General features: G+C 42.2%; 2 protein-coding genes across 14 annotated transcripts in view; both read right to left on the bottom strand.

Annotated features, from left to right (window-relative positions):
- The window catches only part of LOC116044915 (rho GTPase-activating protein 12-like), an 88,391-nt gene extending 83,445 nt beyond the window's left edge, over positions 1-4,946 (bottom strand). For 12 of the 13 annotated variants that reach the window (XM_031292450.2, XM_031292447.2, XM_031292451.2 and 9 more), the window contains exon 1: positions 4,681-4,946. The gene's annotated coding sequence lies outside the window, so the exon portion shown is untranslated. The other variant, XM_031292445.2, reaches the window with a different exon arrangement.
- A 4,593-nt stretch (positions 4,947-9,539) lies between these two features.
- LOC116044913 (kinesin-1 heavy chain) overlaps positions 9,540-21,996 on the bottom strand; it is a 31,664-nt gene continuing 19,207 nt past the window's right edge. Inside the window, exons 15-26 of the mRNA XM_031292442.2 lie at positions 20,689-20,832; positions 17,616-17,804; positions 17,120-17,237; positions 15,754-15,809; positions 15,440-15,549; positions 15,042-15,143; positions 14,138-14,198; positions 13,140-13,211; positions 12,309-12,413; positions 11,421-11,637; positions 11,028-11,175; positions 9,540-9,730 (exon numbers count right to left, since the gene is read on the bottom strand). Coding sequence (XP_031148302.1) covers positions 9,727-9,730; positions 11,028-11,175; positions 11,421-11,637; positions 12,309-12,413; positions 13,140-13,211; positions 14,138-14,198; positions 15,042-15,143; positions 15,440-15,549; positions 15,754-15,809; positions 17,120-17,237; positions 17,616-17,804; positions 20,689-20,832 — 1,326 coding nt within the window. The 3' untranslated portion in view covers positions 9,540-9,726. The remainder of the gene's footprint in view (positions 9,731-11,027; positions 11,176-11,420; positions 11,638-12,308; positions 12,414-13,139; positions 13,212-14,137; positions 14,199-15,041; positions 15,144-15,439; positions 15,550-15,753; positions 15,810-17,119; positions 17,238-17,615; positions 17,805-20,688; positions 20,833-21,996) is intronic.

Here is a 21,996-nt window from a genome sequence, read left to right as displayed (position 1 = left end):
GAGGAGAAACTCAATAGAACGTTGTGTTACATTCAGTCCAAGATGGCGGAGCTGCAGTTCCATTGAGTTTCTCCTCTTGTTACGTCTATACTCTTTGATGCACCTCTTGAAAAATACACATCACTTGGTAGCGTTGTATTTCCCCCGACTCATTTCCTGGTTCTCCTTCTCCATAAACAACATGAAATCAAGGAGAGGGTTAACTTCTCCTGCTCCAGATTTCCCACCGTGGTCAGAAAGAACAGGGGAGACACTTTGTTTCTCTCACTAAGACTCTACGGTCACTACTCGCTCCGAAGAAAATCGCCGTCACTCTCTCACCTTTTCTTCGCTCTACCACACACACCCACACACACCGTGGAGCCTCCGCAGAGCCATAAAACGAAGCGAAAGTAAGAAAATGAGTGTTGCTCTGGGAGACGACGAAATAACAGATTGAAAAGAAACTTTAGAGGCCAAAAGTATTAGCTACAAAAGAGAGCGACATGCACTCGCTTGTGGGTGCTCCTGGGCGTGCCTAGCCTACCCCTGGTTGCTTGGCAACAGTAAACAGAAATTCTCCGGTGCTACCTTAAACCACGTCTTAAAAGTTACTTCAGAGGTATTGTTAAGTCACAAGAACGATGTTTTTGGATTTAAAAGTATTTATTTCTCGATAAAAGTAACACAATATATGAGATTAAATGCCAAACATATCAGATATATACATAAATACGATGTCCTGAAGCGTTGTCCGCCATCTTGAATTATTTTCTTCGACTTGAGCCACTGACATACGTCAACGGCCACTCCCATTGAAAATGAATGGTAGCTGTCTCTTGTAGCTAATGTGACTGTAGGGTAATGCCTCCTCCTCGGTAGCTTGGAAATACTTTGGTTTTAAGCCAACAGATTTATTTTTTTTTTTTTATTTATTTATTTGAAAGAAAAGGGGACAATACATATTAATGAACATTTTCACAAATGTAAATATGCCAGATTATAGCCTTAGGCTAATTTCCATCTGCAGACCCCCTGGCAGGTTGATGTTACACACAAAATAATGAATACATACAAAGACACTATATGCAGAGACAAAAACAGTGATCACATCGTGTTAGAACAAACAATAACAAGAGTGGACAACAAGGGACATATAGAAAAAAGAAAAGATGTGCATTGCATTGTTTTTTATACTGTAGTCGTGTATATACAACCAGTACAACATGTCCTGTTCTATAGACATGCTCTTTATTTATTTATTTTATACTGTCCAAGCAGTAAAACATGTCCTGTTCTGTAGACACATGTTGGACCAGTCCAATATGACTGTCAGTTGAAATAAACCTTGTGTTGTAAGAAAACTTGTTTTATTTGTTATAAATCTATTTTGATGCGTTTTCCCATAACTTTGGTAATTTTACATATGTTTAAAAATATCGAAATTAATATCGATATCGCAATATCACATTTTTTTCAATATCGTGCACCCCTAGTCCCACCCCTATAAATCAGTGTCTTATATCTATGGGGAGAAAGAGGAAGAAACTGGCAGTTTGCTGTGAGGTTGCCGTTTGTTTGTTTTTTTGATGTTATTTTTCCTCAGTTTAATTCCGCTCCCCGTGTCAAAGTTTCCGGTGCGCCACCACTTCATTGGCCTTCGCATGAGGTGGTGGTGTGACCGAGATACCAAGACCAAAACCAAAAACTATCAACGTGGATCGTAAGCGAGATTAAATGTGATTTTTGGGTGGACTGAAACTTTACAATGGGAATCTCAAGGTACAATTTCGGACATCAGAAACTAACTAATCAGAGCCGGTCAAGTACTGCACGTAGACCTTTGCACGTAGTCAGTCACACCACACGTAGGGCCACGATCCCCTAAAAAGCCCGGATTCAGCACAGGCTGCCCCAGTTAGCCACCTCTCACCACCACTTTCCTCCAAACTCAACTCCCCGAGGTCCCCTGCCCTGCTACTGTCAGCAAGCACTATCTGTCCCACTTCAACCACAGCCAGCTGCAGCTCACTTAGTGTGGCCTTCCTGACAGAGGAGACAAACGGGAGCATGAGGGCCTTTTCACACCTACAGTTTGTTTGCTCTGGTCTGAATCACTTGATGAGTTAGTAAACTTGGAGCGGTTTCCCCTTGGTTCGGTTTGGCTTCACACCTGGAAAAATCCAAGCGTACCAAAATACCTTCATTACAAATCACGCAAGAATGTCCACTCCTCTTATTGGTCGGATGTGTCTGCGGGCGGGAGCAAGAAAGTAAATACAGGAAGAAGGTCCTGTGTTCTGGACTAGTGCATATTTCTTGCATCCCCATGGTCAAACCAGCTCATTTCATTGATATAATCAGCCATGTCAGCGCTTGATGGTCACAAATCCAATTCAACGTGACATCACCTCCCTGTGATACAGTCAACCCTGCTACTCACACTCACTGGTAAATAATCGGGGTGTAAATCACACGTTTTATCACGATATATTGATTCTTTGGACAACAATACAATATTTACTGCTATCACAAAGTCTGCCACGATACGGTTTCCATTCGATTCAATGCAGGGGCCTGCGATACATAAGCCCCGTTAACACAATCAAGTTACATAAATACATATTTACAAAGAGCAACTCAAATATGATTTGACAATTTCATTACGGAGCGCTTCCAGACATTTAAATTAAAAACAAACTACTCTTTTTTAATTAAAAAAAAACAATGGTAAAGTGTGAATTTCAAAATAAAGGCACATCCTGATATTTTAACTTTGTATCGATACTATTGGATCGTTGAGGATCGATGTACCATTACACCCATAGTAAATTAACCAAAATGTTGCATCACAACCATTTGGGAAAACACTATGATGTGATTTATGCGGTCCAAACCGTTTATTGACCACAATGACTCGTCTTTTTTTAAACCTTGAATATTTAAACCTCTATTATTATCGTTAAGTAACACATTATTTAGGGCTGGGCAATAGGGAGAAAATCAGATATCACGCTATTCTTGACCAAATACCTCGATATCGCGGCGATATTCTAGGGTTGACAATTGGTGCCCGATGGTGTTTTAAGCCCCCAACGTTGACTTCAAGGCACCTAACCCTAACGCCTTCCCAAAGGGGTAAGCGTCTGTCAACAACCTGTAGATCCTATGGCGCCATTTTGATGCTAACAAGCACTCACCCCCTCTTAGCATTCCATTGACTGCCATTCATTTTGACGTCACTTTGACAGTGAATAACTTTACATCTGAAGAGTTTAAAGACTCTATTTGTCCGTTGTTTATTTCTAAAGAAACACGACAATGTATAAAAGGCTCCATTACCTTGTACCTCACGTTATGGCTCCGTAGCAGACGTTTTTATAAAAATAGGCTAACGATTGTGTCATAACCACGAGACTTACTGTCTCATAGTAGAGGAATTACCGTATAGTACAGGAGAAGCTCTCAGGCAGTTTGGACTTCCGTTAGCTGTTTAAGTTTAATTATTAATGTTAACTAGCATTTTAGTGATCAATAATTAGCCTGTGTCTATGTTATCTCCTTACATATACCTACGCTCTCCGTCTCTGCTAGATTGGGAATGATTGAGATTTCTCTTTCTCTCACAGCTACCAGAAGACTTCCAACTTTCAGACAGGTTGCTCACGTCACATCTACGTCATCTCTCTCAGTTGGAGGCTGCGCCGTAACGCTCAGCCATCACCGGAAATGGCTTCTAATATCCTTCACTGGTCTCCGTCCAGGGCAACGGGATATGCTGGTCCATTCTATATACAGTCTACGTGCCTTCCATGCAGCGCTGCCTGGAAGACGACGTTGGGGGCTTAAAACACCACAATTGGTGCTTTAACAAAATATCTTCCCATTTAGATTTTGGATGAATAATCATCAGTAATGTTGACATAATGTCTAAGTGGGGAAAAGGCAAATAATAGAACAGCTAGAACAGTCTGGTAAGTTCAGGAAAGTACATCACTTTACTGTAATGCAGCCTTTAAAACCAGGGGAAAAAAACACTTGTCATATCACGACATTACGATATCCAAAATCTAAGACGATATCTAGTCTCATATCACGATATATATATATAAATATCGATATATTGCCTAGCCCTAACATTATTGCTTGCATGTATTATGATTCAACGTTACCACATTGAAATGAGCCGCTCTGTGCTGCACCCTGACAGATTCATGTCACTGCTGACAGATAATTAAGTTAACACACAGCCAAACATTTACTCTCACATTTCTGTCTGCGTTATCGAGCTGCTTAACACAAACTCTACGGAACAAAACAAACAGCAGAGGGTATAAATACAGGTCAGTCAGGCGCTAGTGCTGACATTGTATGATAGCTACTACTTCTTTAGCTAGTTAACGTTATTCCTACGGGGATTAGTTAACTTTACAGTTCCTGGTATTTGTACAACATTCCTCTAAACTTAATTAGCTATGGGAATACGTTTGGCCACTTTCAGTAAGGGTGTACAAGTCTTACCTTTAACGGTTATGCCCGCGTTGTGATTTTAACATTAACGTTACAGCTCTTGTGTGGGCGTCTGTCTTGATTTACAGGAGCTAATCTGTCGCTAACGTTAGCAAGCTAATTAGCTTTCCTGCTAAACATTCCTCGGTGTCCAAAACACTGCCGCAGTCAAAGATCCGCACCTTAACGTACCTTCTTTACTGGTGTGGGACACTCCGTGGAGAAAAGGGGGAAAACACGCTCCAACGCTCCTGAGGGAGTTCAAATTCTCGTCAACTCTTCTGTGGACCGACCACTCTGTGAAAGTGGTTAACTAACGTTACTTATCAGGTTTGTCAGATAGCGGCGCTCCTACCTCTCCTGCTCTTCCCTGGCCGGTGTAATCCACAGCAGCAGCAGTGCTCGTTCCCGTGGACTCACGCCTGCCCTGACAACTTTGGCAACTACCCATAAGCAAAGATCGTCTATTGAAACGATATATCACTCTCAATGTTTTCCAGGACCAAATCTCTGACTCGCCTTCGTTAGCAGATACCTGTTGATGGGGGTTGACTGTACTGACCCATACAGTGTGTGGGGGGGCATTGTGCAATTAGTGATCATTCTGGCGCAGACACACTAGACCCGATATTTTAAGCAAACAATAAATATTTTTTTTTACTGCTAACACAACAAGTGTGTTCATATATTGCCGTAAAGCATGGATGTCTATTGGCATTAACTCATTAAAGGGGTTCCATATTCGGAGCGGAAATACATTCAGAGTGAGCGCTCTTGTTTTATTTTGTACTCTGGTTCGAGCCCTCCAGTGAGTGGGGACTCAAACAGCGCCACCTGACGGTTTCACTGAAGTACGGCTACATTGCATGACGATCCAAACATGTATTTATTTATTTTGTTTAACTTCTGTTAAACTAAATAACTCCTGTTAAACGTCTGTTACACTAAATAAATATGAGAACTTTTCAAATGTTTAACTATTTTTCTACTTTTTTTTTCTTGTACCATAGACCAAAATAGGTTGTAGCTACGTAGCTCCGTGTTCTAAGAGGGTTAATGACATCCCTGTAATATTGCCACGGTTTAAACCCTTGTGTTGACTTCGGGTCACATTGGCCCGTTTTTAATTTTTGTTTTATATCAGAAAAAATGGGACGTATAAATAAGCGCTGAAAATGTGTAAAAGAAAAATTTTACAATTTAAAACGTTGGAAAAAGCAAAAACAAACTGGAAAAAAGGCGTCAAAAACGTCGAAAAAAACAAACAAACTATCTTTCGTGATGGTTTAATGACTGTGACGTTAACGTTAGCTGCCATAGCCGGCTAATTTAGCTAGCTAGCTTAGCAGAAATACGAAATAGAGCTATTCTAGCTGTCAAAAGATAACAAACCCCCTATCAGCACATCTACAGCTTACTTAGCTACCACTTTGTATCTCGTTTGTTTATTCTGTACACAAAAAAACGAAATATTAAAACAATTCATATATTTATGTTTGGTTATTTGCCGGACTACTTCTTGGCCAGATCAGTTGCCAGGCAACCAGCGGAGAGCAGGTCAGCCAGCTGCGCAAACTGTTGGGGAAAAAAATAATTTAAACGTCGTTGGGGGAAAACATTTAATTTTTTCGGGCAGTCAGACATCTGTGGAATCATGAAAACGCAAGTGAATATACAAACCCGCCGCTACGTAACAGGGGGAAAGTGTAATGTTCAATGTTTCCACCTAGTGTGGCTGTATCACGGAGTAATGTACGCAGTGGTGAGGTCACTACTTCCACCCGCGGATGCTTGTTAATGAAACGCACAGATCTCCATATGGTCTCTTAACAATATCGTCTTAAAACTAAGCAATTTGAAAATCCCACTTATCTCCAAAAACTATCCTTACTGGTACATACCAACATTATTATTCACAAATATTAGCTCAGGTTTAAGCATTAATTTAAGTTTTTGACCTGGCTGAAAGAATGACTATTTAGTTCCAGTTCATTCCAGATGTGTTGGATGGGGTTGAGGTCAAGGCATTAAAGCTCTTCCACACCAAACAGTCCCAGACCGAGTTTACACAGAAATATAATCCTCCTTTCAGAAGATTAACAGTATCGGATTTCAGAAAATCCATTTGGGAGTGCGATACCACTTCAGCATTAAAAGGCTGTTTGCTAAACAATTGGAAAGTCTTAAACAAAGCCAACACAGATGCCAGTGTTTTCTCATAATTATTTAATCACACATACATTTACATCATGCAATCAATCCAAAACTGTGATCTCATGAACTTCCCATCTTTGTCCGTGTCAGAGCCCTGCTATTTGTGCCCCAGTTCTCTAGGAATGATCCAGTACCCACTGATGGAGCCTCAAAACTGTCCTTTTAAAAATTGACCCAACTATTACACAGTAATAAAAAAAAGTGACTACACTTTGTTTTGAATTTAGAATGAATGCAAAATCCAATGAAGATAAACACCTCAAATATTCTTTTGCCGTTTTTTGTTTTTGTATTTTATTAACTATTATTCCCATTTCATATCCAGTTTTGGTGGAAGGTCAAAGGATAGACATTTTGAGGTCCATGTTTAACTAATCTAGAAGATTACACACGAGGGAATAAACCAACATCGATAGACACCAAACGCTGTCCTGTCGTAGGATGCAGGGGAGCTACTCCACCCGGCAGCTTGCAGAAAGTAATCATAACTCCTTAAAATTATTTGCCGTCGACAAACAAAAAACAGCCACGTATGGAGTGTTGTTCCGAGTGCAGGTATTGTGAAGAAGTGCTATGAAACTCAACTTTTCCAGTTACAAGTTTTAGTACATCTTCTCAGATAAATCCAAAATCTTATCCCTTCCCCACCCCCCCTTTCCAAGGCTAGATTTGTTCCACTGATCTCAGCCCAACATGTAGTTTGCAGTAAAAAGTTTATTTAATTTGCATTTCTAAAACACTTTTGTTTATATTCTAATTTAAATATCTACTCCTGCACTGGATAGTAAAGGGTCACCCTCTCGTCATCTACAGGGAGCAAAGTAGTAGATACTCTTATCTTAGAATATGCTCCAGAAAAACTGCTGTGTCATGTTTCATCTTTTTTTGTTTTTTGAAATGGCAACCTTGCAGCCCTCGATGAGAAAAAAAAATACGTTGAGAACCAAGTTAGCAGAACAGATGCTAACGAGGAAGAGGGGCAGGACGTTGGACTCCATATGACAGCATTACCACTGCAAGCACACCCTGCTCACTCCTGCCAGTCGGCTGACGTACAGTGTCTTTTACAGTATATTGCACTTGCACGAGATGTTAGTGTTCTCACGCTGGGGTTACAATCACAACTAGCTCTTTGCCGATGCAGTGGGGCTTCACAGGGTTTAAAAAAAAATATATATGCTGTGGTGGGAATTTAAAAACACAACAAAGACAATAAAACATAAAATAAATCCTACACCCCTGACTAGATTAAGTTAAATAAGCCCCTACAGATGACGACAGAAGATTGTTGTGCAATTTCACACCCTGCCCTCCTGACTGGCTGATCAGCGGCAAGCGTCTGACCCATCGTCTGACACCCCCCCACCCAACCCCCCGCCGCACCACTTCAAATATGCATCCAAACGATCTATGGAACATGAAAGAGATACAGTACATAAAACCCAGCAAAACAAATTTACAACCAAAGGGGGCATGTACAGTTATAGATCCTAAATCTATTAAGAAACAACAAAAAAAAAGGGTGTGGGAGGAAAGACAAAAAAAACAATCAAAGAAAACGGAGGCGAGGCAACCTTGGGAAAAAAAAAATGATAGGGCAGGGATCAAACCGTTACAACTATAAAAAAAAAAACATAAAGGAAGGTCCTGGAGAAGAGCGAGTGACAGCGACCCCGCTGGGACAGGACGAGCATCGGGTGTGCTATCTCAGTCTATATGCCTTCAGACGGTGTGCTCCAATGTGCAGAGAGACATCAATGGCGCCCATTAACACAGCATTATTAACCACTGAGAGAGGTCAAAACGGTACGGGAGCTACTTAGCAAAGGCTAAAAAAAGAAGGTGGAAGTGCGTCGTGTCAACCGGATCACTCTCTTCCTTCCTTCCTTCTACATCGCGTTTACATCCTTCTCATGAAGTCACCAAGAAACGAGTATAGGTTTGGATTTTTAACTTAATGATAAAAACAATTGGCCTCCACAGGTATTTAGTTAAATACATCTACAGTACACTGTCGCACGGTGTGGCTTTTCTATATTTTTTTGAATCCTTCTTTTTAGCCGTTCCCCCTGCCGTTTCCATACAGCTCTCTCCCTCCCTCCCTCCCTCCCTCCCTCCCTCCCTCTCTCTCTCTCTCTCTCTCTCTCTCTCTCTCTCTAGGGAAGCATGTGCAGTTGTGCCAATTTTACATCTGTACAAGACCGGACAGAACAGTAGTGCTCGACACCATCTAGTCAATTCAAAACCATACAGTAATTTTTTTTTTTTTTTTTTTTTGTTTTCTTCCTTTAAGTAGCATGTCAAATCTATTCAGAGAAAAGTGTGGTTAACAACCGATAATAGTTATGGTGAAATGTACAGAGGTTAGCCTAGAAGCTATTTCTCGTGGCAGGGTCTATATTTTTTTGTTTTAGGTTGTGTTTTTTTAATTTGTTGGTTTATATTTGGGGTGGGGGGTGGGGGGGGGGGTTCAGATCTTGCTTTACCCTTTAACATTCAGCATGGCACAGGGCACGACTACTCGCACGATGGACGACGACAGACTGTGCAAAATACAAAAGCCAAACCCAAGCGACACGTTTGAGGTGTACGCCCGTTTCGCTCGCCGAGGCTGCGTTCGGTTTCCTGGGTGGATACGGATATTATCTTGCCCTTTTTAAATTGAATTTAAATTAAATTTGTTGACTTATTTTTATATTCAGTACAAGAAAAAGAGATAAGTCATGATGAGAAGTGGTGGAGTGAGTGAAGAGGTGTGTGTGTGTGTGTGTGTGTGTGTGTGTGTGTGTGTGTGTGTGTGTGTGTGTGTGTGTGTGTGTGTGTGGGGGGGGCTGGAGCTGTACAGGCCAGGAATATTTATATATATATATTTATAATTCAGAAACTCCTTCGGGGCTCCAAAGCAGCGAGGAGAAGCCTGTTCGCTGTAATGGAATGACGGGGTTTTCGGGCCTGGGGGGGTGGGCTGGGTGGGGGGTGATATTGGCTTCTTCAGTGGCGTCGTCCTTCTATCCCCGCTGCTCCTCAGCTGCAGATGCACAGAAAGAAAGGATGTAGTGAGTGCACGTCACACACAACATGCAGCCGACAGGTATATCAAGCAGGAAGAGGAGGCAGATGTTGCGTTCATGTGGCTGCTATGTACGGAAAAATCGGAACATCAACACATGTACACCAAAAAACTGGATCCCAAACTGATTAAAGACATTCTTGTACTACTAATAGTTGATATAAACGATCATGTGATGACTAGGGTTGGGTAGCGAAACCCGGTGCCTAAACGACCGGTATCTACCGGACCGAATAGCAACGCGGATTTTGGTGCCAATTAAATGCCTTCTGCGCTGCTCTCTGATGCTCTGAAACAGACCTTAGAGGCAACAGAAGCATCGCTGCACGTGACGCTAGTTAGCGTTACACCTGACAGCAGGTAACGTTAGCCTACCGTTAGCTAGCAGCTGAATTAAACACGCTTAAAATGCTGACAGCTAAACGGTGTAAAGGGTGTCTGGATTTCACTGGAGAGGATTCCAACAGGGGGACGTTGAGCAGTGTGCAGCTGCCGCTGACGGTGTGTTCACTTGAAACTGGTAAGCCTCGTGGTGCATTCAAAGTTATTGTAAAATACCCTATTCCTCTATATTTTTTTTTTTAAGTATTGGTTCAGGCACCGACACCCGTTTTAAAAGGATCGTTTTAGCACCAGCATCGGATACCCAACCCTAGTGACGACTGAGGTATTGGTTTATCAGTGTAGTGTAGTATTTGATTAGTGCATTTTTCTAAACTCCATTTAAAGTGTTGTTTTTGTCCATATTGTTGTAGTTGTAACTTTGGATTGTTTTAGTCTCATTTTGTTCTTATTTCTAATTCTGAGAAGTTTGTTGAGTTTGTTGACTCCATGTTTTAAAAGGTGCGATACAGGTATAGATATTTTATATTCGCGTGGTTCACTCTGTAGTCACCAGATGCAGTTAACACCAAAAACGTGCAACTTAAACAGAGAGCTACTATGTATGCTCTTATTCATTTTCCTTGCTAAGGCATTTTGCCTTAACTGGATGGTTTACAGTGGAGATGTAGACAGGAAACATGGAGAGAAATAAAGGGGGTGGGATGACGTGTAACAAAGGCCTCCGTCCAGAATCATACTGGAGACGTTAGATGAAGAGAATTCATCAATGCGTCATACAGGAAACCTAGAATAAGAAATGCTTCTAGATGCAGTTTCTTGGTTCTTTACGGTCATTTTAAATGTTTCCTTCTCTGGTTCCAGCACATGGTCTGGTTAGCTCCCTGAAAACAAGGAGTGGAGTTGTTCTTACTTCTTGTCTGGCTTGGTGCTGCTGCCACCGCTGCTCCCTCCCCTGATGGACACCGTCTGGCTGTTCTGGTAGAAGCCTCCCCCGCTGCGGTTGATGTTGGGGTGGGTGGGGGACGCCACCGGCTGCTGCCCGGGCCGGATAGGCTTGGCTGCGGAGGGGAGAAAGAGGAGATCAATTAAGGATTGGCCGTTTCTAATATACAGATGATGGTTAGCGAAGGCAGGGAGATTTGCATTTGGATTCAGACACAACACTAATAAAAATGGAAAGATCTGTAAAATACTGGTACAAGAGGACATCTTCTCCAGGCACAGAGACGTGTCACAAAGCTCCCGTGTCTTCTTCCCTGAATAAAAGAAGTTGCAGATGGGACTTTCACCCATCCCTACTCACCGATCTGGGCCGAGTGTCCCCTCCGGGCCATGTTCTTGGCCCTGACGGCCTCCTTGATGCGGTCCACCTCCTGCTGGTAGCGCTTGCGGTCGCGGGCGGCGTTCTCCTTGGCCTCCTTCAGTGCAGACTCCAGGGCCTTGACCCGCTCAGCCGTAGCGCGAAGGCGCTTCTCCAGTTTAGGAAGCTCACAGCGCAGGTCTGCATTATCACGTACCAGCTGTGGGACAACATGCATTGGGTTAAATTGTTTCTTTAAGTCCCTTTTTAGGGTCTACCAGCGGGGGAGCATGATTGAGAAAAGACAATGTTAGTTAGGGGAAGGTGGTAGAGTAGGCCTGTAACAATTACAAAAAAATAAAAAAAACATGTTTACATAATCGCGGTTTCTTTGTTTTTACCGCAATGAATTGCTAACATTAGCTAAGGTCTTAAAGCGTATGACTGGTAATTGTTGATTTTGTTTAGATAGGCCTAATTGTAATTATATAAGTGATTGTTGGTCGGACTATATTTTTTTATTATTATTTCAATTAGTTGTTGACACTTGACTCTGTACATGTTGAGGGATACAGTTAGAAAATATGTTTTTATGATAATAAAGAGGCGTGGCTTGTGTATTTGTGTAATTAAATTATCTGGGTCACATAACTGTGACATAACCAAAAGATGTATCCTGGGATTCATTCAAAACTTACATTTGACTGAAAGAGACAGTTATATTGTTAATCGCAATCATTTCTGAGACAATTCATTGTACAGTAACTGTTGTAATTGTTACAGCTCTACCACTGATGGAGAGCGTAGAGGGCGACCAGTCAGAGAAGGCCAACGTGAGATCTTGAAAGGACAGCAGTACTCGTTGGCAGGTTGTTGCATTTTAAATCCTACCTGTTTGTGAACCTTGGTGAGCTGCTCAAGATTGTTCTCAAGAAAGGAGATTTTCTGTTTCTGTGCTGCGCTGCCGCCTGTGTCGTCCGAGTCCATCTCAGCGCTCTGCACAACGAATAACACACAAGCATTAAAACTTAAATAATATGCACGGGGACTTACAACTCACATCATAACTTCCTTTTAGAGCCCGACCGATAAAGGTTTTTTTAAGGCCGATATCGATACAAATATTTGGTGATTTAAAAATCCAATATTCCGATATATCGGCCGATATATATTTTAAAAAAGATAATCTAGAAACGCGTTACAAAACATAAACAGATTTCCCTAACATTAGTTATTTGTAGTTATTCATTAGTCTTCACTAAAATAATATAACTGTTTAATTGTCACAACAGAACAGAGGAACATCAAAATATATAAAAGTTCTGATAAATAAAATGTATAAAAATACAAACTTAAGATATGAAACTTAAAGTCCTTTGAACAAAAACAACACAAATCAAAGAGTGTTGCCAAACAGGGAGGTTGTAGAGCGCCTTCTGGTGGACAGACTATGCAACGCCAACACAATTTATTAAATATTCATTTATCGGCCATTATAAATGCTGATACCGATAGTTTGGAAAATGCCTAATATCGGCCCGCCAACATATGGGTCAGGCTCTACTTCCTTTAATCCGTAGCACTTCAGTCATCCGTCCAGTGTTGCGGTTGCTGGCAGAACTACTGTCATTTTGTTATCAATGATGTCCTTTGTTTGGTTTTCTTTGCTGAACAAATCCCCCCTTTTTTCTTGTCAACCAGGCAACGAACAATCATAGTCACCTTTTTCACTCTGGTAGCCAAATCCTGGACAAAGAGCTTCCTCAAATTGTGCAGAGTCTGCAGCTCCTTGGCCTTGAATGGGAAAAAAGACAAGCAATCGATTTCAACAAAAATGTGATTGAGATGACTGGAACAGACGGAAAGAACCAGTGAATAAAGAATGGATGGAACACAGCAGATATCAATTTAGATCAAACAGTCTCACTGTAACACTAAATGTCAATATATGTTTCTGCGTGTTTGAAACCTCAATATCAACGCTGGCATCGAGTTCAAAATGATTCATTGATTCGACATCATATTGACTTGAGTGTAACGCAGAGATGTTCACAAGTCATTTTTTGAAAGTTGAAGTCGAGTCTCAAGTCTTTTGCCACAAGTCCAAGTCAAGTCTCAAGACTTTGGCCATCTAATCTGTCCCTAACACTGTTATTTAACATTTAACTGTTATTTATTTAACATTGTTAAATCTTATGAATTCAAAGCATGTCCTGTAGCTACCATCCATACAGTCCAGTATCAACATCAGCTGTAGGATAACTTTATGGGGTCTATTTACCACATCCCTCTAGCCCTCAGACCTGGTGAAAAATTAACCTAAGTCTGTCACATCATATGGATACAACTATAAAGCTACAATGTGCCTGTTCCCAGCATTAGCACAACACTTTGCGATGGTTAGCTTGTTACCTGTGACGATACATGCTAAATGTATCTTTCACTCACTTGACGAGTCTCGAAGATCGAGTCAAGTCTGAAGTCTTTTGGGTCGAGACCGAGTCAAGTCTGAAGTCAGCTGTTTGTGCGACTTAAAGTGCGACTCGAGTCCCCATCTCTGGTGTAACGACTAATGGATATTTCTTTCTTTGGACATTCACAACTTGCAGCAATGTGTCAGTGTGATCTGTAGACAGGAAGTCAATCACTTCTACTTGCAAAGGGATGTAACCCCTTACTATAATAGCTACAATAAGAGCTTTCAGTTTAGATGAACTCACCACAGTCTCCTCCAGACCCTTCAGGTCCTGTCTGGCCTGCTCCCGTCTGTCCTGCATCACCCTGAACAACAACAACAGTAGTTAACATCTGAAGAAATGCACGTGCCACAATGCTGGGGATGAATGGCTGAATATTCACTCTATCAGGCCATTAACACCAATACCGCCATAGCCCACGCCAATGAACGTTGAGATTAACGAATGAAATGATTCCGTCATTGTTACTGCCGTGTTTCCCTGCTGCCCGGCCTTTACTACATACCTATTTTGCACATTCCTATATTGTCATAATGATATAATAAAAAAAGAGGGGTTTTTGGTGTCGCTTTTCACAAAAAAACACCTTTATTCGCCAGGAGCAGCGCAGATTAACGTGTCTTGCTGTAGAGATTTAAAGCTATAGTGTGTAGTTTCTGTCGTCCCCCGTGAGGAATTCTAAGTAATGACAACAAGACTGTCGGCGCGTCCACATGCTAGTAGCCAAGGAGGACACGGAGGATTAAAAAAAACATGGTGGACTCTTCAGAAGAGGTCATTATCTGCACTCCAGTTTCTGCGCCGGAAAGTCACCGGACGCCACAATCTTCTAAACATAGTCCTACTGAGAAATAGAGAGAGGTGTGGAGCTGATAGTCTTAATTAGCTTTGTAGAAACTCATCTGGCAATGGCTTGAATGTAACGGACGTTCATTAATATCAAAAAGTTGGCCACCAAAGCTTTAACGCAGCACTATAGAGATGGAGAGGGTTGATGCATTAATTACTCTTGGGCGTCAGGCTTGGCGGCTATAGTACCCCTAAAATGCCTGGCGGAGTAATGTTAACAATATTGAGACAACAGAGTGAAAACAGAGAGAGAGTGTGAGTGAGTGTGAGTGTGTGTGTCTGTGTGTGTGTGACGTACGTGAGCTCATGCAGCTTGCGGCTCTTCTCCTGGTCGGTGGATTTGAGTTTCTCGTGCTCCACGCGGAGCCTCTCCTGCTCCAGCATGATCTTTTGGTTCAGACTGTAAGAGACAACATGGCGTCACGTTTATGTCAACCTACTGACAGAATCTGAACATCCGTGTCAACAGCGAGGATTCTTTTGCTTTAACAACATGTTAGAACTACCTTTTTACGCAGCTGCTGCTACTGCTGTTTGCTCCTTCAAATCTCAAAATATCATACCTAAAACATTGTTTTCCTTCCTTCCTTATAGTTTGAAACGTAATTTTGTCCCTTTACTGTAAGATGTATCACCGCTGCTGTCCTTTCATTTCTAACAGAGCTATGACTGAGGAAACAGAAGTGCAAGTCTTACTCCTGCAGCTCAGTGATGAGTTTCTCCTTGTTGTCCAGCTCATCTCTCAGGTTGCTGATCTGCTTCTGGTGAGCTTCACGGTGGGAGTGGATCTGCTTCTCCACCGCTTCCTGAACACACACACACACAAATACACACCGTTAAGTTGATGAATCAACAATACCAAGATTTAGCGGGCTCTTTACAAGCGGTTGTGGTACTGGATCTGCGCTGAGCGTTTATTTTTAGGAGTTAAGTTTTCAGTTGGTTGTTGAAAATAGACTAGCCAGAAATGGCGTGTAATGTCCACTGATCAGTGGGGCTGAGGAACATACCTTGACTTCATTGGCAGTCTGGATCTCACTCTCCTTCTCCATAGCATGGACTTTCTCTGTAAAACACACAGGGTTCATTGCAATGAGATGGGAGTAGAGAGATAAACTCAGTGATGTTAGTCCTCACTAAAGCCCTTGGAATACGATTAACAATAAGTTGTTAGACATAATTCTTGTCAAATAATTTGATTAAAAAAAAGAAACAAAAATGTGGCTGATTTAGACTCTCATAGACTCAGCCTGCTAACCCTTTTGCTATGCCACGTGTGCACACTTTTTTAGCACTTGCTCTAAACTAAAAAATAGACAATCTGGTAGACCCCGTACTTCAGTATTAGGAATCAACAACTGGGACTGCCTCATAATGTATTAAAGTGTCCATATTCTGCTCATTTTCAGGTTCATAATTGTACTTAGAGGTTATATCAGAATAGGTTTATGTGGTTTAGTTTTCAAAAAACACCATATTTTTGTTGTACTGCTCATTGCTGCAGCTCCTCTTTTCACCCTGTGTGTTGAGCTCTCTGTTTTAGCTACAGAGTGAGACATCTCACTTCTGTTCCATCTTTGTTAGGAGTCACACATGCTCAGTAGCTAGGTAAGGACTACTAGCCAGTCAGAAGCAGAGTATGAGAGCGTGCCATGCTAGCAGCTAGGCGAGCATTATAACGTGTGTTACAAAGTGACCACGTTCGTCACGGAGGTAAAGGCTGGACTAGGGCTGGGCAATATATCGGTATATCGTTATCATGATATGAGACTAGATATCGTTTTAGATTTTGGATATCGTAATATCTTTAATATAATTTTTATTTTAATATTTTTATATGACATTAGTTTTGTCTTTTCCTGGTTTTAAAGGATGCATTACAGTAAAGTGATGTACTTTTCTGAACTTACCAGACTGTTGTAGCTGTTCTGGTACCTAGCTGTTCTGTTATTTGCCTTTTCCCCACTTAGACATTATGTCCACATTACTGAGGATTATTCATCTAAAATCTATAGATATAAATATCTAAGATATTTTGTTAAAGCACCAATTGTCAACCCTAGAATATCACCACAATATCAATATTGAGGTATTTGGTCAAGAATATCGTGATATGTGATTTTCTCCCTATCGCCCAGCCCTAGAATGGACTACAATAGAGCTGTTTGGAGCAGTTTGTGAACAGTGTTTTCTGTTGGAGATGGTAAGTCCCTTTGGGGGGGGACTTTGGGCTTTTTCACTTAGTAAACCTATAACGCGCACAAAAAGATATATAACACAATAAAGGAAAGGGGAAAAGCCAAAAAGCAAAATATGAGCTCTTTAAAGTGGACTTGAAGTGAGTGCTGGTGTCCCTGTTGTTGCCTGGCGACGTACCCTGAGCGCTGAGCTTGACCAGTTCCTCGTTGAGAGAGTCCACGTTCTCCTCCAGCTGCCTCTTCTTCTGCTCCACGTTCTGCAGGTACTCCGTCAGGGACTTGATTTTAGCCTCGTGCTGGAGAAGAAATAACACAGGTGTTCATGCACGCAATCGCTGTCAGAATTCAGAAACGATTCTTTCTTCACATACACACAGGGATCAGTCAGTTCACAACTAGGGCCGCACAGTTACACGCAATTTTATAGAAATTGAAAGTAGTAGTGTGGTGCTGCAGAGACATCCCGGCCTACAAAACCTATCCTACAGAAAACATTTCTGTTGGGTACAGATCCTCGAAAAAAAAAATATTCAATGAAATAATGATACAAAAACTATCATTCCCTCCAATGTCGTGAATCATCATGTCAATCTCAGTCAAAATAATGGCAGTTCCATATGTTTTCACCTAGTGCAGCCCTAGTCACCACACGTCTGTGGTCAGTTGCTGCGTACCTGGGAGATGCGCAGCTGGCAGGCGGACAGCTCCTTCTCGTTCTCGTCCATCTTCTTGTTGCTCTCCGACTGGGTGCCCTCCAGCTGCTTGCAGCGTTTCACCATGGTCTTCACCTCGGACTTCATCTTGCTGATGTAGAGACGGGCCACAGTGAACTCCTCGTCTATCAGCCCGCTGCCCTCATGTTGCTGGAGGGACAGAAGGGGAACGTTGAAGAGGCACGACCACATGGAAAGAAAGAAAGAAAGAAAGAAAGAAAGAAGGAAAACGTTGGTTTGTCTCCCTTTTACAACCACAGAATTAGGGCTAGGCGATGAATTTGATTTTATCGATTAACTGGAATGTGTAGTTGTTTGTTTAAATGAAAACCGGTTTTCTCCTTAACATCCGCCAACGCTCCCCTCCAGGCTCCCGTAGATCCAAAACGGGCTCTATATCAGATTCCAGTGTGAACTGTTTGCGGTTTTGAAATGACCCGCATGCGCAAAAGACCAATACCAATGACATCAGAAGCAGCACGCTGCTGCACTAAAGTTAGGGAGGTTATGGAGGAAGTAAGCATTTTCGCTTTTATTTCAAAATGTTTGTGTAATGGCAGCCGTAAGATTAATGAGCAGGTGCTGAGGAGGAGAAGAATGAAGAGAAAGAGAGCCAAGTTGGCTATTTTGGCCTTTGGGTTATGGCTGCAAATTCACTACAGAGGTCTGTGTGACCGGATGACCGATTTGCACGTCAGGACCGCTACGGGCCTCCACCAGAGTTTCCTCTGGCTTCGCCCTCGCACGCACTCACGCTCCACCTCCCCGACGGTGCGGGGGCGAGACGGGCTGGTGATGCCCCCGACCCCGAGGGACCGGGATCCTACCTCAGCCAGCGCACACCGGCCCTCACTTCCATTGCGCCACGGGGCGACCCTCTGACTCGCACGTGCGTTAAACTCCTTGGCTCCGGTGGGTTGCCGACATCACCTTTTTTACGTGAGTCGATCCCCATTGGGGCACACTGCGGACAGTCCGCCCCATTTGACAGCTGCACCGGGAGCAGGGGGCCCCGCCCCTCCCCGCGGGTAGAGAGGGCACAGCAAGGGTCATTGAGGTAAAAGTCGCATCAAATCCACCTTGGTTGTTCACAAAAATCAGATCTGGGTCTGATTCAGGACCACATATGGAAGTGGCCTGAATCTGATTTGAAAAAAATAAGATCTGGGCCAGATTTGAGTGTTCACACTACTTCTGAAGAAGTCTGACCTGGGCCACTTTTGCCTGCAGTCTGAACGTAGCCAACATGGCAGCGACAGGGACTAACATTAGTTCTTTTCTTAACTAGTCGTTACTTACTTAACCGTAATCTCCGGCGAAATGACCGGCAGCTCGCAGTGCTCTGTACCCGGCTCACAGTCCCCTATTCTCGGGTAACTGAACCACCAGCTACAGCTGACCTGACGGAACACCATGCGGGGCACCAGAGGCGGTGTTGAGGAACTCTTTAGCGGCTCAACACATCTACTATATGACGCTGACACGACCAAGCTGTGACGGAGGTCTGTAGCGGCTTAAACAACTAGCAATCACCGCTCTGTAGCATGGAGCTCCTCTTCAACGTTTATTTTACCGCTCGTTACTATGAAGGAGCTTGCTACAGGTATGCTACATTCAAGAGACCATGGGATGTTAATGTACGTTACTCAGCAACAGGTGAAAATAGGGGCAAGGTTGCGCGACTAAAGTCAAAATGATTAATTACGTGTATGTGTGAAAACAGCTTTATCTCACGTGTCCGTTTTGTTGTTGAACATACAGCATAATTATATAATTTGTGTCATTCTTTTCAGTTTTACCAATGATATACCTAAATATTTTCTGTTTATAAAAAGGTACCACTGACGGCGACTACATCATATCCATTTTCTGACCAAAGCGGAAAATGCAGAAAATCCACATTATGTCCTGAAATAAATCGTCAAACTGACGGACATGTGATGTGCATTCTTCTTAGAAAACAATTAGTTTTTAAAAATCTCTCATGATGTATTGTCTCTAGAAGCATATTATTCAGCTTGTTTTGTTAAAGAAGGAAAAGAAAAATCCCAATACTCAATACTATCGGATCGCTCCACTTCTAGAATAAATTAAATTAAACATGAATGAAACACAAATTAAATCGGCACCCACGTATCGTGAAAGAATCGACTCGGGACAGAAGCATATCGCCCCAGCCCTAGTAGCTGCTACCTTGGGTCACATGGACAAATGATGTAGGTCACTCTTTGAACCCGTACTGTGCTTGGTGAAAGGGCTTTGAAAGTAGAGGTGCAACGATGAATCGATTAGTTGTCAACTATTAAATTAATCGGCAACTATTTTGATAATCGATTAATCGTTTGAGACATCACAAGACATTTGAGGATGTCATCTTAGGCTTTGGGAAACACTGATCCACATTTTTCACCATGTTTTGACATTTTTATAGATCAAAACAACTAATTGATTAATCGAGAAAATAATCGACAGATTAATCAACAATGAAAATAATCGTTAGTTACAGCCCTATTTGAAAGTCTCTGCAACCTCATTTTGGTGTGAGCTACAGAGTCACCTTAAAGCATTATTATTATTATTATTTAAAACAGGATTAAGGACTGTCTGACCACTCAATGTACACGTCCTGTTACTGAACACTGATCATTGTTTGCTGTTTATGTTCCAAGTCTGTTGCTGTCTTAGCCAGGACTCCCATTGTAAAAGACAATCTAAATCTCAATGAGAATATTCCTGGGGAAATAAAAGGTTAAGTAAAATAAAAAAAGAAATACAACAAAGAGGCAGGTGTTCATGCATTGGGTCATCACAATATCTGAACTGACATTGTACTGGACATGTATCGTGGTTAGTCACTGGGCCTGAACCTTTTTTCCAATATATATTTGTATCACTGCAACATCCTGTCAAAGGATTCTTTATCATCCATTAAAAAAAAAAATCCCTCTTCCTCCTCCTCTGGATTCCTAGAAGCTGGTGTTGCTACTGTAGCCGTAGTGCTGCCATAGCAACCGTGCACGAGGCACCCCAGTACCTTGATGTCGTTGCTGCCGACGGCGATGCCAATCTCGGCCAGATCTTTGAGCAGTGAAGACATCATCTCGGTCACCCTCTTCTTCTGGTGGTTGGACATCTCCTTCAGCTTCTGGAGCTCAGAGTCCAGAGACGACAGGATGGACTGCAGGGGGGGGGGGGGAAGAAACTTTATGTTTAAGTTGGTGTTCATGTTATAGTTTATGTTGTGCCAGTTATTGTTAATTTGCTTTTATTTATATGTTATCTGCTTTGGAAAAATAAGCAATGTCTTCTCATGCCAATAAAGCTCTTTAAATTGAAAAAATTGAGAGCGACCGAGAGATAGACAGAGAGACATAGAGACAGATAGAGAGAGAGAGAGAGACAGCGAGACAGAGAGAAGGAGAGACAGCGCGAGAGAAAAAGACAGCGAGAGAGACAGTGAGAGAAAGAAAGACAGAGAGAGAGAGAGAGACAGCGCGAGAGAAAAAGACAGCGAGAGAGAGACAGTGAGAGAGAGAGAGAGAGACAGAGAGAGAGACAGTGAGAGAGAGAGACAGAGAGACAGTGAGAGAGAGAGAGTGAGTGAGAGAGAGAGAGAGAGCGAGAGAGAGAGAGAGACACAGAGAGAGAGACAGAGAGACAGTGAGAGAGAGAGACAGACAGAGACAGAGAGACAGTGAGAGAGAGACAGACAGAGAGACAGAGAGAGAGAGAGACAGAGAGAGAGAGAGAGAGAGAGACAGAGAGAGAGAGAGAGAGAGAGACAGAGAGAGAGAGACAGAGACAGAGAGAGAGACAGAGAGAGAGACAGAGAGAGAGAGAGACAGAGAGAGAGAGAGACAGAGAGAGACAGAGAGAGAGACAGAGAGAGAGACAGAGAGAGAGAGAGACAGAGAGAGAGACAGAGAGACAGAGAGAGAGAGAGAGAGAGAGAGAGAGAGAGAGACATATCATGTATTCTTTGTCTCAGTATGTTCTATTGTTTTCAATTGAAAAAGAAAAAAAAAGACAGAAATAAAAATAAATATAACATATCACTTCCACTATTTAAAAAGATTGAAACTGACAGGTTTTGGTGCAGGTTTACCTAATCCCCAATGGCAAGATTCTTCCTTTAAGTTCCACTAGTTTGTGATTAATGTGAATAGTTTTTGCTCCTGGACCAATCCAACATATTGTACATCATGAGACTGATGGAACATAGTCATCCCCGATGTCCTTTTGAATTGTGAAACACAGGGGCTGTAGCAGTAAGAAATGTGAGCATGCAAGTCTGCATGCACGTGTCTGGAGTTATTTCTATCCCTGCAGGTTGTACAAGTCA

The sequence above is a fragment of the Sander lucioperca genome, chromosome 9 (genome assembly GCF_008315115.2).
Source record: "Sander lucioperca isolate FBNREF2018 chromosome 9, SLUC_FBN_1.2, whole genome shotgun sequence".
NCBI classification, from domain to species: Eukaryota; Metazoa; Chordata; class Actinopteri; order Perciformes; family Percidae; genus Sander; species Sander lucioperca.
Note: the sequence above shows the minus strand (reverse complement) of the source record. Positions and strands in the feature narration are given on the sequence as shown.